Genomic DNA, 15,124 nt, shown 5'->3' with positions numbered 1-15,124 from the left:
TCTCACTTAAAACTCGATGCCATTTATCGATATATGCAGTTGCAAGAAAAGACGAGAAAATTCCTGGCTTTATTTACAAAATCGAAGATGGTAGCAAGTTGGTTAGTCATCCAAAACAAGAGGGTTACATTCAGTGGTATAAAAAAAAACCACCTCAATGTACAAGACTATCTTCATTTCAGCACATTTTTGTACGCAACTTTCCACATCACAGCATGACGGTCTTCAAGCAAAGACAAGTTTTCCTTTCTGTCAATCGATCAAAAAAGATTACCACTAGAAAACAGAAATGAGGAAGAGGAAAGCATCAGATCGATCTAAAGCTCTAGTGACCTTCGGGTGCATTAGGATTCGTCTTCTCAGTCGTCCCACGCATCGTCAGCAGAACCCTCTTTTCTGCTTACTGCAGGGACGATCATATGCCTATATTTGTCCTCCACGTTGATTGCTGCTGAACCCACCAATGAGAGGTTTGATAGTGTGAGCTTTTGGTCTTTTGAAGCAGCTATAGCTTCCCTCTCCTTTCTTCTTGCAGTCTAATAAATTCACGCACATATAGTATAGGTTGTCATTTCTCATTCTAATAATTTTGAGAGCTTGGCTGGCTCTTTAAAGGAGATTAGAAGAAAATGAAATAAACATACCTTTCCCGTTGCAAAAGTTAAAGAATTACCAGACTCGACATCTTGGATTGCTTTCTTTATTTGAGCTACAAGAAACTGTAACAAATGCTCAAGTAAGAAGCATTACAAAGAAACAACACGATCAAGTTTGAGATGCAAGAGAGACAATACAAAGGCCCTACCATGTCACGATCAGTATAAAATGATGTAGCTTGGCCCGTTGATCCTGCACGACCAGTCCTTCCAATCCGGTGTACATAATCTTCCATGGTCTAAGTTTCATATCCCCAAAAATAGAACAATCAAACATTGGATTCCAAATTTCTATGTCTGATCAATCAAGCATAAGACAGAAACAAGCTGCTTTATAGGTTCAAATTTAAACGTGCAATTATAGTTGGTATGCCGTTTGACAAACTATGTAAGTCTGTATGAATTACTCTACAATGCTAATATACTGCTGAATTGGTAATCAACATATAAAGCTGGTGATAGCAATCCCCAGAAAAGTTGATAGGATATGAGGAAGAAACTTCCACGCAGCAGCTAGATTTACCTTTGGAAGATCCAGATTGATGACATGAGCAACCCCGGTGACGTCCAATCCCCGCGATGCAACATCTGTAGCAACCTGCAAATGATAACAAAAAGATTGCAGAAGGTTTGTCAAAGTCCAAGACAATGGAAATATGATGTCAAATCAATTAACGTTTTTGGAGCAGAGAATAAATGCTTGTCTAGTTGCATGTCAAATTAAGGTGATAAAATAACTACTTGAATGCAAATAGGATAGAGCCGCCACAAACACTTAGACATTGTTTAGTGATATCCCTTAGCTCTATTCCTTAATTGTCCCATCTGAATCCAAGAAATGATTATTGCTCCAGAATATTCGATCTATATATCAACTAGGAATCATGCTCAGACACTACTAGATGTTAAACAAGCTAAACTACATAGGCTGCTTCTGCTACTTCTTCGGAGAGCGAAAGCTGCATCTAATTTTCATAGTATATGATAAATACTTCATTGAGATTATCAAATTCACCTTTTCCAACAAGTGATGAGACGAATGAGTGAAAAAAAATTACAAGAGAGACAATGGTTTTGCTCTAGTCTCACAATTGAAGTTGTTTACCATGTAACCAACAAAAGGTAAGTGAAGCAATTCAAGGAACATAACAAGATGCAAAACTAACCAAGATCAAATTAATGTAAATAGTGAACAAATAGAGGGCAGTTCCTACAAATTACCAGTATCCTAGTAGGACCATGTCTAAAATCACGGAGAGCAGCCTCTCTTTCACTTTGACTACGACCACCATGAAGAGAAGCTGCTTGCAGACCTTGTTGAATCAATGCTTCAGCAACTTCATCACATCTGCTCTGAAATAACATATCCATATGCAGCAATTTGAGCATACAGCAGAGAGAAAAGTTCAAGAAAAAAATGGGAAGTAGGGGTGGGGAGAAAGTCAATTGAAAGGGAAGTCTATCAAGAAATGCTATGGTAAGATGACTGCATTATTATACAAATGAGGTAAGCAGACACTAGACAATTTTTTGTAACTATTTGGACAATTAGCAAGCAAGGACTGAAAATTTTTACAACTATTCAAACAATCTCTAGTTTAGTTCAACAAGCATCACTACTATCACCAAATAGGATCACGGCATTCTAACAGGTGTTACAGGTCGACCTTTTTCAGAAATTGAAGAAGTGAAGCAGTTGCTCAATTAGATCTTTTTAACATGAATGTCAACTTGCAAACTGAAACGGATAAGTGATATTGTTCAATGCTTTCAGATGTATTAGTTACACTTGATACCAAGCAGATCTAGTGGCTAATTAGGACAACTTCTAAAAAATTTCTCATTGTCCGTGGAATAAAAAGAGTGTGTTTTTTGTAACTTAACATTCCGATACACATACAGGCCAGACAATAATTTGAGGCAAGGTCATATGTTACAAGCAGAAAATGGATAAATGCACAATTTATAGCAGTTCCTTTTTCATATACAACTAGAAGCAAATTCATAGTCATGGCCGAATATATGTTAATCATTTGCACGTAGGGAATTAATATATTTGCAAATGAAGTTTATAATTAAGTTCTTCAACCCATCAATGCCAAAGTTGCCAACATAGAAGTCCATAACTACAAAAAAATGGAAGCATAAAAGAATGAATAGGTCATTAATATCACCAATGGACTTCAAAGGAAATGTAATGTAAGTGATACAGCAGTTAGCATAAAAGTGACTTGGGATCGCATCAGAAGCTAAACCAGAATTAGAACAGCTCTAATTGGAGATTATGAGATTAAACAAGTTGCTGCACAAGAATGGTGACACAGGAAGTGTAATGTCAATTGCATATGGGCATTGATTGCTGTACCTTCCGTTCCACAAATACGATGGTCAAGGGGAATGAGTGGCTACACTTTTCAGAATGGGCAGCTGCCTCAACAAGCATATCTAGCAGCCTGTCAATCTTCATACCATAAACAACTATTAATGTGTTGAATCCCGCAAATATTTGGCAATAAATATGAAGTGTCACTGACCCAAAAATATCCCACTATTAAACATGAGACTTCACATCTATTAAAAACACACAATCACAGGAGTTCAGCAAAATGCTATTCTTATCAAAATACATGATTTCATTGTAAGTATGAAATAGTATATCTTATGAGCTTGAAGAACATTTGAGCCCAACCCCAAAAACTTTTGTGAATACCTCACCCTTACCAAACAATATGTTGAAGGTTCTATATCTAATCAAGAGAGCACATTGAATATATTTTTAGAGTATTCGGGAGGGTATGTTCGCAGACTTACTAAAACACCACACCTCAGCTAAGAAATTAGCCTTTTTATTTGAAGACCTAAAAAACGCAGTGAGTGCAGGTGTTCACATATATGATATATCTTACATGGGAACAAGATTAGCAGTGAATCATCACTGGAATGATATATCGAGACATGAATTGAGGGAACATAATCTTGTCCAACATATGGTCATATTTAAAATGATCAGTGGAAGTCTTCTGTTAAAAGTTAATGGTTTCTGCAGTTGTCTGTTACTTTTATATTTACATTTCAATAAGTAAATTTTGCTCCACTGGTTAAGAGATATTTGTGCTCAACTTTCACATTTCCAATCCACCGACTGCTGCTCACCCACATGAACAAATTCTTAAGAAATAAGCTGAAGCAAAATAATATACATTTAGAAAGTAAGGATAGAAGGTTCAACTAAGAAATCTGACAAAGTGCAAGACTTAACAAAGGTAAAAAGGATTTTGCATAGCAGCCTCAAGACATTTTTCATCAATTGAGTGCAACAGAGAGTCAGAGACATACCTTCTCATTTTCTGGTACCTTCTCCAAAATTTGGGATACATTTGCTGTTGGGCTGCTGACTTTTCCAACTTTTACCCGCACTGGATCTGTTAAGTATTCCTAAGATTTGCATACAAGAAAGGCCATTGAGTTTACATGTTTTAACCAAGACCTTATAACAAGTTTTTCTTTATTTTTATTTACTTTTATTTGTTTTCCCCCTGATACAATGCTGCAGAATTTATGAAGTTAAAGAATATACACACACAAAGACTCGAATGTTATACATATCATCATGAATCTCATTGAAACCTAACCTGTGCTAACTCTTCAATCTCCACTGGCATTGTAGCACTGAACAGCAAGGTTTGATGCTTCTTGGGAATATTTTGCATCACCTGAAACAACATAATCAGACCGCAGGAAATGTTCAAGTTGGTAACACAATGTGCACATTTTTACCGGACTATAGAATTGCAACAAAGAAGGAACATGTTTCTATTGCAAAATTTCAATCCAAAGGTGAGGTAGCCGGAGCTAGGAGTGCCAAAGTGAGCAAAGGGCATTAACAACTAGTCAACTATCAACAGATGTTTAGTTCAACAAAGCCTATGGCCAAGGTGATAAATCTAAATAACTAAAAGCCAATGAAGATATTTCACTCTCTTCAGAAATAAAGTGCTAATACTTGATAAACCAAATTACAGCTTCCATATAGAGTGATAAAATGCTACTGGCTGACACAATGGACACCAAAATTATTGTGCCTTTATTATGTCCAGCAAAAGAAAATCGGAGCAATATATTGATCCAACCTTTTGGAAAATAAATCTTGTCTCTTTGTCTTTTTTCCAACTGCTCCTGGTAAATGATAGTGCTCGTGACTCGTGATGATTAAGTGCAAGAGCATGAGCATAAACTATTAAGTTTTAGCTGTCAGCTTAAAAAGATGTTTAATACTGAATACAGGCTTTATTGAAGCTTCAGTATACACCAGGAAACCAATAACAACTATTGCAAGCATATACAGTAGTGTTAAAATTAGTACTAATAACTACTGATGACATTGATGATTTAATGACAGTTAACATGGCATAACAATAGCAGAACATGAAAGCCCAAAACCATCATTTATATCTATTTGAACTTATAAGAGCTATGAATATGTGTACTCCAAAAGAGCCAAGCAAACTAAAAAGCTTGAGAGACATGGGGAGGTGAGGAGGGACTAAAGTATGAATATTAAGACATCATACCTCTCTTATCTGAGGCTCAAATCCCATGTCAAGCATTCTATCAGCTTCGTCCAGAATGACAAATGATATCCTCGATAAAGAAGTATTTCCTTGTTGAAGATGATCAATAAATCTTCCAGGAGTAGCAACTACTATATTAACCCCTGCTCGCAGCTCAGACCTCTGTAGTGGCATTCATTGGTAGAAGGTGATGAAAATAACCATCACACCAGATTAGATTCGTCAATAACGAAACAAAGAATGAGTTGTCCAGCATAACTAACAAATTTCAAAACTAAATACCTGCTCAGAAATGTTTGTTCCGCCCACAACAATTGCAGTTTTAAATGAGTCCAAAGATCGACTGAAGGCTTTCACCTGGTAAGACAATATATAATGACCAACATAGTATCAGGTGCAAACCTACATGAAACTTGTATTAACCAATTCATAAATTATTTCCAACTTCTCACAAAACTTAAGATCAGGGTTGTGCTATAAAGCAAGAAAAGTTCCCATGTAGATCTACATAAAAAAAAATACTGCTAATACTGGAAAATGGATAAGAAGCAAATTACAAGGAGAAACATGAAAAAAGTTTTAAAATTGACACTCATCACATGAAAGGCAAGTATTTTGCTCCATCTACCCTAATTCACAAGAACAAAAAGGGGGAAATTATGAACCAAAACTCATAAGGGAATTAATGTGTCATTGTACATCAATCTGATTAGTGATAAGCCTTACTTTTCCAGTTTAGTCATCTCCCTTAATCTGCAATAAGGAAGATATCATGAACCATGGACAAAGAGGAAATTTCAAGCGACACAAAACATAAGAAGCATTACAAATACAAGATTACTTTACAGATGACACAACTTGTAAGAAACCAGAAAATTGAATTGCACGGATCTGATACTACTAAGAAACAAAATCTCAGTCCTCACTTCTTTTTCTATTTGTTGAGCCAGCTCTCTGGTTGGGGCTAATACTAATGCCAAAGGTCCATCTCCTCGTCGAATAGGAGGCTGAGCCAGGCAATGCTGAAAGAATAGTAATTAATCTAGATTAGGACATAGTACTGAAAGAAATCAATTATATAAACCGCAAAAGAGATTCAATCAAGAGATGAACATTGTGAGATATTTAAACCTGTATCATAGGTATGGTGAATGCAGCTGTTTTACCACTACCAGTTTCTGCACAACCCAAAAGATCCCTTCCAATAAGAGCAATTGGCATGGCCTGAGCTTGAATTGAAGTTGGGGTAGTATATCCATGAAATGCTATGTCTTTCATGATGCTTGCATGCAAATTCTGCAGAGAGTGAAAGTGAGTACCTTCCTCATTTGAACAACAGTGAGATAACAAAGTAATTCATTCACTAAACCCGCTAATTATTACCATGTCAGTGAATGACTCGATAGGAGCTGGTGCAGGTTCTGAATCTGGTGGAACTGTAGCATCAACATTAAGCCTCATGCAGACCTCCTCGACCTGAGCATACACATACATGGCACCCACTAATAGATGAGAGGACATAAATCTCATATAATAACCAGCTAACCCTGTAGTAACACTATCATTTACAAAAGAGAAAAATACGTTGCTCAATCAAAGGCCATTGAACCTAAATAATACTGTCTTCCCCTTCCATGTAATATAAACTGATCTTTTTCCCAATAAATAAATAAAATTGAAAGCAGGAGAATTCTATAAAAAAGAACAAAAAAATTAAATGGATGATGTGATAGCAATTCCTTGAAAATCCAGTGAGCTGAAGCAAACTCCTGAATGATAATTTTGTTTTCTGATTAATATAAGGTATGTCGACAAATATATTTCTGGAGCAACACTGCCACCATTGTGTACGTTTTAGTTTCAACTTATGAGTTGTATCATCGATGAATCACATGATTTAAGGTGTATCTGCATATAATCTGAACAAGTCAGCAAATACATAATAGCCACATGAAAATTTTGTTGTGAGTCCTAGTTTACCAGTCATCAAAACACAATAAGATCGGAAAGAGAGAAAAAATCAACGAGTGTGATTCCTAGATAAACCAGTTCAACTTCTTAGCTCAAAATTCAAACAGTACAACAACAAAACAAAATAATTCTAGAAAATAAAGAAACAGAAAAGTAGAGTCAGTTATCGAACGGCGAACCTGTTCCGCATTCAGCTGCATAACGCGGTCGGACGGCTTCCACTGTGGAGCCACCGGCTCCGGTACCGATGAGGCGTGATTCCCGGAGCCCCGAAAACCGGCATTCCACAAATTTAATGAGTTGCCATTGTTGTTGTTGGTTTTAGCGGAAGCAAATTGAGAGTAAGAGCCGTTGAGCTTGGAGTGGAAATTATCGGAGTTTCCGTTTACTAGGGTTTTGGCGGCAGAGGCGGGGTTGGCGGAAGAGTTTCTCAGGTGAGGAGGAACATACGACATCGCTGGTAGATAGGATGAGTACGTTTACTGATAGAGAGCAAATGAGAGAGAGAGCAGCAGCAGCAAAATTGCCCAAAATGGGTGGGGGGGTTTTTGGAGTTGGGCTTCGGGTTCTATGGGCTGCTTTCCGTTGGGCTAGGTGTTATATGACTTCTTTCCATAAATATATCACAAAACTTTGGTGGGATCTTGCAATTGTACAATCACAAAAACTCTCGTGCAATATGTTGCACTAGGGGTGAGCAAAACCGGATCAAAACCGACGAACTGGATCGAATCGGTCGATTTTTTCGGTTCGGGCCGGTTTTGGTCCAGTGATTGGTCCGGTCCGGTCCAAATTTCCTGGACCGAATTATAGTCGGTTCGGTTTCGGATCCGGAGGAGGGCAAAACCGATGAAAATCGGATCGAACCGAATATATGTATATTTAATATATATTTATTATTTTTATTAATATTATTAATTATTTCTAATATTCTAAAACTCAGAAACCCTAGTATTATTAACATTTCATGGATTTTTGTGGTATTATTGAATTATTGTTGTTAAACAGGTTTTATATGTGTGTAAAAATGTACTCCCTCCGCCCCCAAAATAAGTTCCTCTTTGGGGATGGTACGGGTTTTAAGGAAAAATGGTAAAGTGTATTGGGAGTGGTGAAAAAAGTGAAAAGTAAGAATAAATAAAGTACTCTCTCCGTCCGTGAAATAAGTTCATCTTTTTCCTTTTTGGACGTCCCCCAAATAAGTTCCTCTTTCTTTCTTTCTATTTTTGGACAACTACTCCACCACTAATAATACTTTATTTATTCTTACTTTTCACTTTTTCACCACTCTCAATACTAATTATAACACGTTTTCACCTTTTCATCATTTCCAATACTAATTGTAATATATTTTTCTCCACTATCAATACACTTTATCATTTTTCCTTAAAACCCGTGCCGTCCCCAAAGAGGAACTTATTTTGGGGACGGAGGGAGTATTATTAGTGGTGGGGGAGTTGTCCAAAAATAGAAAGAAAAAAAGAGGAACTTATTTGGGGGACGTCCCAAAAAGGAAAAAGATGAACTTATTTCAGGGACGGAGGGAGTATTTTTTTGGTTTATTTCGCAAATAAAAATGTTATTTTTTTGGTTTATTTCGCAAATTGCAGAGATGCCAATAATTTTGAGCTGAAGACTGGTTTAATTACAATGGTCCAACGGAACCAATATGGAGGGCACGTGATAGAGGACCCTAATGCACACCTGGCGCATTTTCTGGAGCTATGCAGCACGGTAAAGATGAATGGTGTTCCCGACGACATTATCCGTCTTCGTCTTTTCCCTTTCTCGCTGCGGGATAAGGTGAAGTCGTGGTATCATACACTACAGCTGGGAGAGAATACCATGTGGGAGAATTTAGCTCAAGCTTTCCTACGCAAGTTCCATCCTCCTGGCCTGACCCTGAAATTAAAGATGGGCATTGTGCAGTTCCAGCAGTTTGAGGGAGAAAAGCTGGCAGATACATGGGAGAGGTATCAAGAGAAGTTAAGAAAGTGTCCGGGCCACGGATTTGATGAAGGGACGCTCATTATCATGTTCTACAATGCTTGTGGAGAGCGTACAAAAATACATTTGGACACAGCTGCAGGAGGTTCTCTGCTTCAGAAAGGCAGTTCCGAGGCGTGGAGCATCATCGAGAATATGGCTGCTACGAGTTTTCAATGGCCATCAGAGAGAGTACAATTGAAAAGGGTGGCAGCTACTTCCAGCTCTGATCCTATGGCAACGATGGTTACACAGCAGGCAGCGATTGCTACGCAGCTGGCAGAGCTGACTACTAAGATTAATTCTTTGACCATTGGAAATCAGGAGCAAACTGTGAGAGATCCCACATGCATAGAAGACGTAAATTTTGTCAATGGCCAAAACTATGGAAATTTTCAGAAGGTGCAGCCAGGAATGTACAACAGAGGGCAGCAGTTTCAACAGCAATATCAGTTAGGAGCACGCCCGCATCCTAACCTTTCTTACGGCAATCCGAACAATGCTTTGCAGCCTCCACCTGGATTTTCTGTATCTAGCGGAGGAGTTATAAATGAGTCGAAGAAAGTATCGCTTGAGGATATGATGCAGCAGATGTTAACAGAGATGTCTAGCATGAAGACAACTGTTAATACAAGGATGACCAATTTGGAGTCTCAAGTGGGTCAAATTGGAAATAATTTTTCAGCATTGTCCAAGCAAGTGCAGATATTGGAGACTCAAGTTGGTCAGATGGCCAACCAAGCAGTTGCGCATCACACACCAGGAAAATTTCCTAGCAACACTCAGTTCGATCCGAAGAGCCAACATCAACAGCCTCAACAAAATCAGCAATGTCATTCCATACGGGTGGTTGATAATACAGTTGAGGATGCAGAGCAGCGGGATCATACAGAGCAGAGAAATCACCATTCCTCTGCAGAGCAGCGGAGTCAGCCAGAGCAGCGAGATCAGCCAGAGCAGAGGAATCACCATTACTCTACAGAGCAGCGGGACGGCAAGAATGGAAAGGAGAAAAATGTAGAGATTATGGAGGAGGATGACCTGGAGACGATTGTGTGCGATTCACCGCCTACTTCTAAGGCATCATCGAAAACCTCTGCTGTTAAGAAGCCTATTCCTAATCCTACGTTTCCCAGGCCAGAGTACAAGCCTGTAGCACCCTTCCCGAATAGCCTGGCAAAGCCGAAGATGGACCAAAAGTTAGCCAAGTTCATGGAGATGTTTTCAAAGCTTCACATCAACATTCCTTTACTTGATGCTTTGAGAGATATGCCAGGCTATGCCAAGTTCCTCAAGGACGCAGTCTCCAACAAGCGGAAGTTGGGGAAATATGAGACGATCAATCTTTCCGAGAAATGCAGTGCAGTGCTACAAAGGAAGCTACCATTGAAGCAAAAGGACCCTGGCAGCTTTACTATAGCTTATGTGATTGGAGGGCAGAATTTCTCCCGCATTCTTTGTGATTCAGGGGCAAGCATCAATTTGATGCCTCTCTCAATTTTCAACCGATTGGAGATATCAAGCCTACCTCTATTGCATTGCAGATGGCAGATCGTTCCATCACATATCCCAAGGGAATTGTGGAGGATGTCCTAGTGCAGGTGGAACAATTTATTTTTCCTGCAGATTTCGTAGTGTTGGACATGCCGGAGGACAAAAATACTTCATTGATCTTGGGGCGGCCATTTCTAGCTACGGGCCGTGCATTGATAGACGTGCAAGAGGGAGATCTGACTTTCCGCGTCAATGATGAAAAGATTACATTGAGAGCCTATGGGGAAACTGTGATTTGTAAGAAACCTCCACCAAAGGAAGTTTCCCAGACTGAAATGATAAATTTGGCTGACAGTTTTCTAGCAAATTCGGAGGATGAAGAGGTTGACAAAAATGAGCTACCCAAGTATGAAGCCAAGAAAAAGACTCCAAAACCAAAAGAAGTTCTGACTTTTGAGAAGTGTTTGTTTTTGGAGCATGATGGGGGGTCTTTGAAAACCCATACCTCCAAGAAGAAGAAAGTGAAATTCCGTATTTTTCGGAACAAGAATGAGAAGGGGGCAATGCTTGTGGAGGATGTTCGAGCCAAGAGAAGTGTTTTAGTGGAGAGGGCACCCAAGAGTAGAAAAACTTTCCAATGGTTAGAGTGTTGTTTCCGACCTCCATGAGTTTTTGAGGTATCGTCGAGCTCTAGACGTTAAATTAAGCACTTGTTGGGAGGTAACCCAACTATTTTTCTTTGTTTTGTTTTTCTTTCTTTTAGTGTAGTTTTGTTTCTTTTTGTTTCTTTGTTTAGTTTGGGGCAGGTGTTTCTCTGCCAGATTTCTGGTGGTCTTCATGTTCCAGCGAAGCCACTCTCCACTCTGCCCAAGATCACAAACCTCATTTCGCCGCCTCTCACGATGGTTCAGTTTTTCATTGCCGATAATCAGGGACGTTTTCTAACCTCTTCGTATTTTTTTTATGCCCTGAGGACATGGCATGCTTTAAGTGTGGGGGGTGTTTTGGAGCTTATATTTTTCAAAATTGGGCGAAATTGATTTTTCTATGCTTAGTTTTTAGTCTCGAATCTGGCTAATTTTTATGAATTTGTGGAAGAGAATAAGGTTTTTGATGTGAATTCGGGTTTGTGTTTGTTTGGTGGTTATTCTTATTTTACTTTTAATATATGTTTCTTGATTGTGCAAAGAATTATGAGTTTTGTTGCAACACTTTTGTAAGTTAGTAAAACGTGATTTGTCCGGTAGATGCTAGAAGGAGTGTTGTCATTGTGATTGCCTACGATCGTATCTTATCTGTGAAAATGTTGGACGAATTGCCAACTTCAAAATTGCCAGCTCTGAAACATCTGGCCTGTTCTGACAACGTGATAGCACTGAGTCTCTGCTCCTCTAGTCTAACTATAAGCATGAGAAACCACGTGAAAAGACTTTGGATTACATCCAAATGGTTTTATTTCATGAATTATGGCTCAACTATCGAAATCTCAAAGCATACAAAGTGTGAAAATTTTGGTGATATTGATTATAAAGGCGATCACATTAGGGAATTCACTTCTAGCGGAGAATTGGGTCTGATCGAATTACTCGCATTACTCTTTTGTTGCTTCATAAACTTTGAGTTACTTGCATGATCGAGAGATGTGTGTTGATGGTAAAGTTTTGAATTGACTTTGTGAATGTTTGAATGGAAATGAACATTGTTGAAATCAATCTCTTCCTAGGACTCATATAGATTTTGCTCGAGGACAAGCAAAAGGCTAAGTGTGGGGGAGTTGATTTATGCTTAATTTACTGTATTTTTAAGGGTTTGAAGGTGCGTGTTTTAAGATAATCCTCTGGAAATTGGTGTGTTTTATGGTGTTTTTTATGCTTTGCAGGAGATTTAGGCTTTCGAGATGGAAGAATGCAATTTTGGAGAATTTTGGATGAATTTGGCGTTTTCTAGGTGTTCTGGTCTCCAGAGCAGAGAAACCGACATCTCCAGAGCAGAGAAATCACCATTCCTCTGGCGTCAGAGAAATCAACTCACCAGAACAAAGAAGCGCCAGAGAAATCACCATTTATCTGGAGTCAGCGAAATCGAGAAGCCAGTGTAGCGAAGTCATCACCAGAGGAGTCAATAGTCAGAGCAGCCAAGCAAAAGTCCATTACAGCAGAATCGAGAAGCCAGAGAAATCACCGTTTCTCTGGCGATAGCAGAGAAATCGTCATTCCGTTGGCATACCATTCCTCTGGCGATAGCAGAGAAATCGTCATTTCTCTGGCGCGACCCGTTTCCCGGGTGACATCCGTTCCTCTGGCGAGAGCTGAGAATTTAGCTACAGTGGGAGTATTTTTCGGAACGCGTATCCAGCTGGAGAGTTGCCTTATTTCACACGATTCTATTACCTTTAGAATTCTACTTTGCATGGCAACTTCTATGGTGATCCGAAGGAAATCTGAAATCTATAAATAGGTCCTCTTTTGACCTATTCATCATTCCCCGAACCCTGGCATTCATATTTTCAGTTTTATAGTTTAGAATATTTTAGCTTTTTAGTTTTCAAGGCTTGGATCAAGATTGAAGATTCAAGCCGCTACTTCAGTTTTCATTCGGTTTTTATATAATTCGTTTTTACAATTGCGTTCTCTTTAATTATGTTTATGTTTTATTTTGCTATGTCTAGCTAATTTCCTTTAGCTGATTCTAGGGTTTGTAAATAGTTGATTGAATTTATGTGATTTATTTGTTAATACCTTTGTGCCTTCCAGTTTATGATTCATAATTCCTGGTGCGTATTTTCTTGTGAATTATTTGGCCAATAGTTTGCATGTTTAGCTATTCGGTTTGAGACCTAGCGGAGATAACTGTTTAGCAGATTCAGGAATGTATGATATAATTTTAACTTTGAGACCTAGCGGAGATAGGTGGATCATAGAGAGCTATTCTTAGGAGCTATTGGGAGTTAGTAGATTTTCTTGAGACCTAACGGAGATAGATAATTTACTAATCTACGATCGTTGCTGCTCTAGCGAGAGTAATTGATTAATTAAGTGATCTCTCATCATAAATGGATTAAATTGGTACATAGGATTAATAGATTTATTGCATGGATTTAGTTAATGAATTTACTACCCTATGATCAGTTGTCTTTTATATTTGATATTTCCTACGTGATTTTAATTATCATTATTTGCATTTTAATTTAAGCCAACCAATCTCTACGTTCTGTTGCCTGCCTACTACTTAAGTTTGTTTAGGAGATAGCTAAAGTAGTTTCGTTGTGTCAGTCCCTGTGGATACGATACTTGGTTACCAATTTGTGCTACAATTGCACCGTGTTAGTTGCGGTAATTTGTTGCTAATAATTTAGTGATCAGTTTGCTGACATCATGGCCAACAAGTTCCAAATGTCCATGATGGGAGAAATAAATTTCTTTCTCGGATTGCAAGTCAAGCAGACCAGCGAAGGTATACTGATCAGTCAGTCCAAGTATGCCAAGGAACTGATAGCCAAGTTCGGTATTCAGCACATGAAATCAGTCAAGATCCCAATGAACACAAACTGGAAAGTTGATCCAGGTTCAGAAGGAAAATCTGTCTCTTCGATGAAGTACAAAGAAATCATTGGATCATTGCTGTATTTGACTGCGAGTAGACCAGACATCTCATTTGCAGTCGGAGAATGTGCAAGATATCATTCAGATCCAAAGGAAGCTCATTTGGATGCAGCAAAGCGAATTCTGCGATATCTTAAAGGCACACCCAACTTAGGATTGTGGTACCCAGCAGACGACGACTTCAAGCTCACCGGATATTCAGACTCAGATTTTGTTGGATGCAAAATTGATCGCAAATCAACCTTCGGAACCTGTCAATTCCTAGGCAACAAGCTCATCTCATGGTTTTCAAAGAAGCAGACTTCAATCGCCACCTCCACAACTGAAGCTGAATATGTTGCTGCCGGAAGCTGCTGCTCACAACTCCTGTGGTTAGTCCAACAGTTGAAGGACTATGGGATAGACGAAAAGGAAGTCTTAATATATTGCGACAGCTCCAGTGCTATTGCAATCTCCCAGAATCCAGTTCATCAAACCAGAGTCAAGCATATTGCTATTCGACATGACTTCATCCGTGATCACGTCGAAAAGAAGAATATCTCTGTGGAATGGATTCCAACTGCTGTTCAGAGAGCGGACTTGCTGACCAAAGCTCTTCCAGAAGAAAGGTTCAACGATCTGTGTGGAAGGATCGGCCTCATCAACCCTGAAGAGTGATGCTGTGTTTGAAGATTTTCTCAAACAGTCATGCTGACTGGTGGTCAACCAACTGTTGTTCTACGACCGCTGACGTGGAAAGCAATGAAGTCAAGCACTCATCTGAAGAGAAGCCATCTTGATGATTCAACCAGGATCAAGTGGTATCGACTGGCTACAATGATAAGTCGATCAGTAAGTATTTTTA

General features: G+C 38.9%; 1 protein-coding gene across 1 annotated transcript; it reads right to left on the bottom strand.

The window, feature by feature from the left end:
• Positions 1-49: 49 nt before the first annotated feature.
• On the bottom strand, positions 50-7,790 carry LOC131006670 (DEAD-box ATP-dependent RNA helicase 20-like). Its single transcript, XM_057933832.1, has 15 exons — positions 7,378-7,790; positions 6,611-6,703; positions 6,359-6,523; positions 6,154-6,249; positions 5,510-5,584; positions 5,228-5,389; positions 4,289-4,369; positions 3,993-4,091; positions 3,022-3,117; positions 1,878-2,009; positions 1,180-1,254; positions 806-895; positions 645-719; positions 334-536; positions 50-249 (listed from the first exon to the last, which is right to left on the bottom strand). Exons 1-14 carry the CDS (start codon positions 7,651-7,653, stop codon positions 360-362), a joined length of 1,692 nt encoding a protein of 563 aa, XP_057789815.1. The 5' UTR covers positions 7,654-7,790; the 3' UTR covers positions 50-249; positions 334-359.
• Positions 7,791-15,124: the final 7,334 nt, after the last annotated feature.

Source organism: Salvia miltiorrhiza, chromosome 1 (genome assembly GCF_028751815.1).
Source record: "Salvia miltiorrhiza cultivar Shanhuang (shh) chromosome 1, IMPLAD_Smil_shh, whole genome shotgun sequence".
NCBI lineage: Eukaryota > Viridiplantae > Streptophyta > Magnoliopsida > Lamiales > Lamiaceae > Salvia > Salvia miltiorrhiza.
This window is presented reverse-complemented; position numbering and strand designations above follow the sequence as displayed.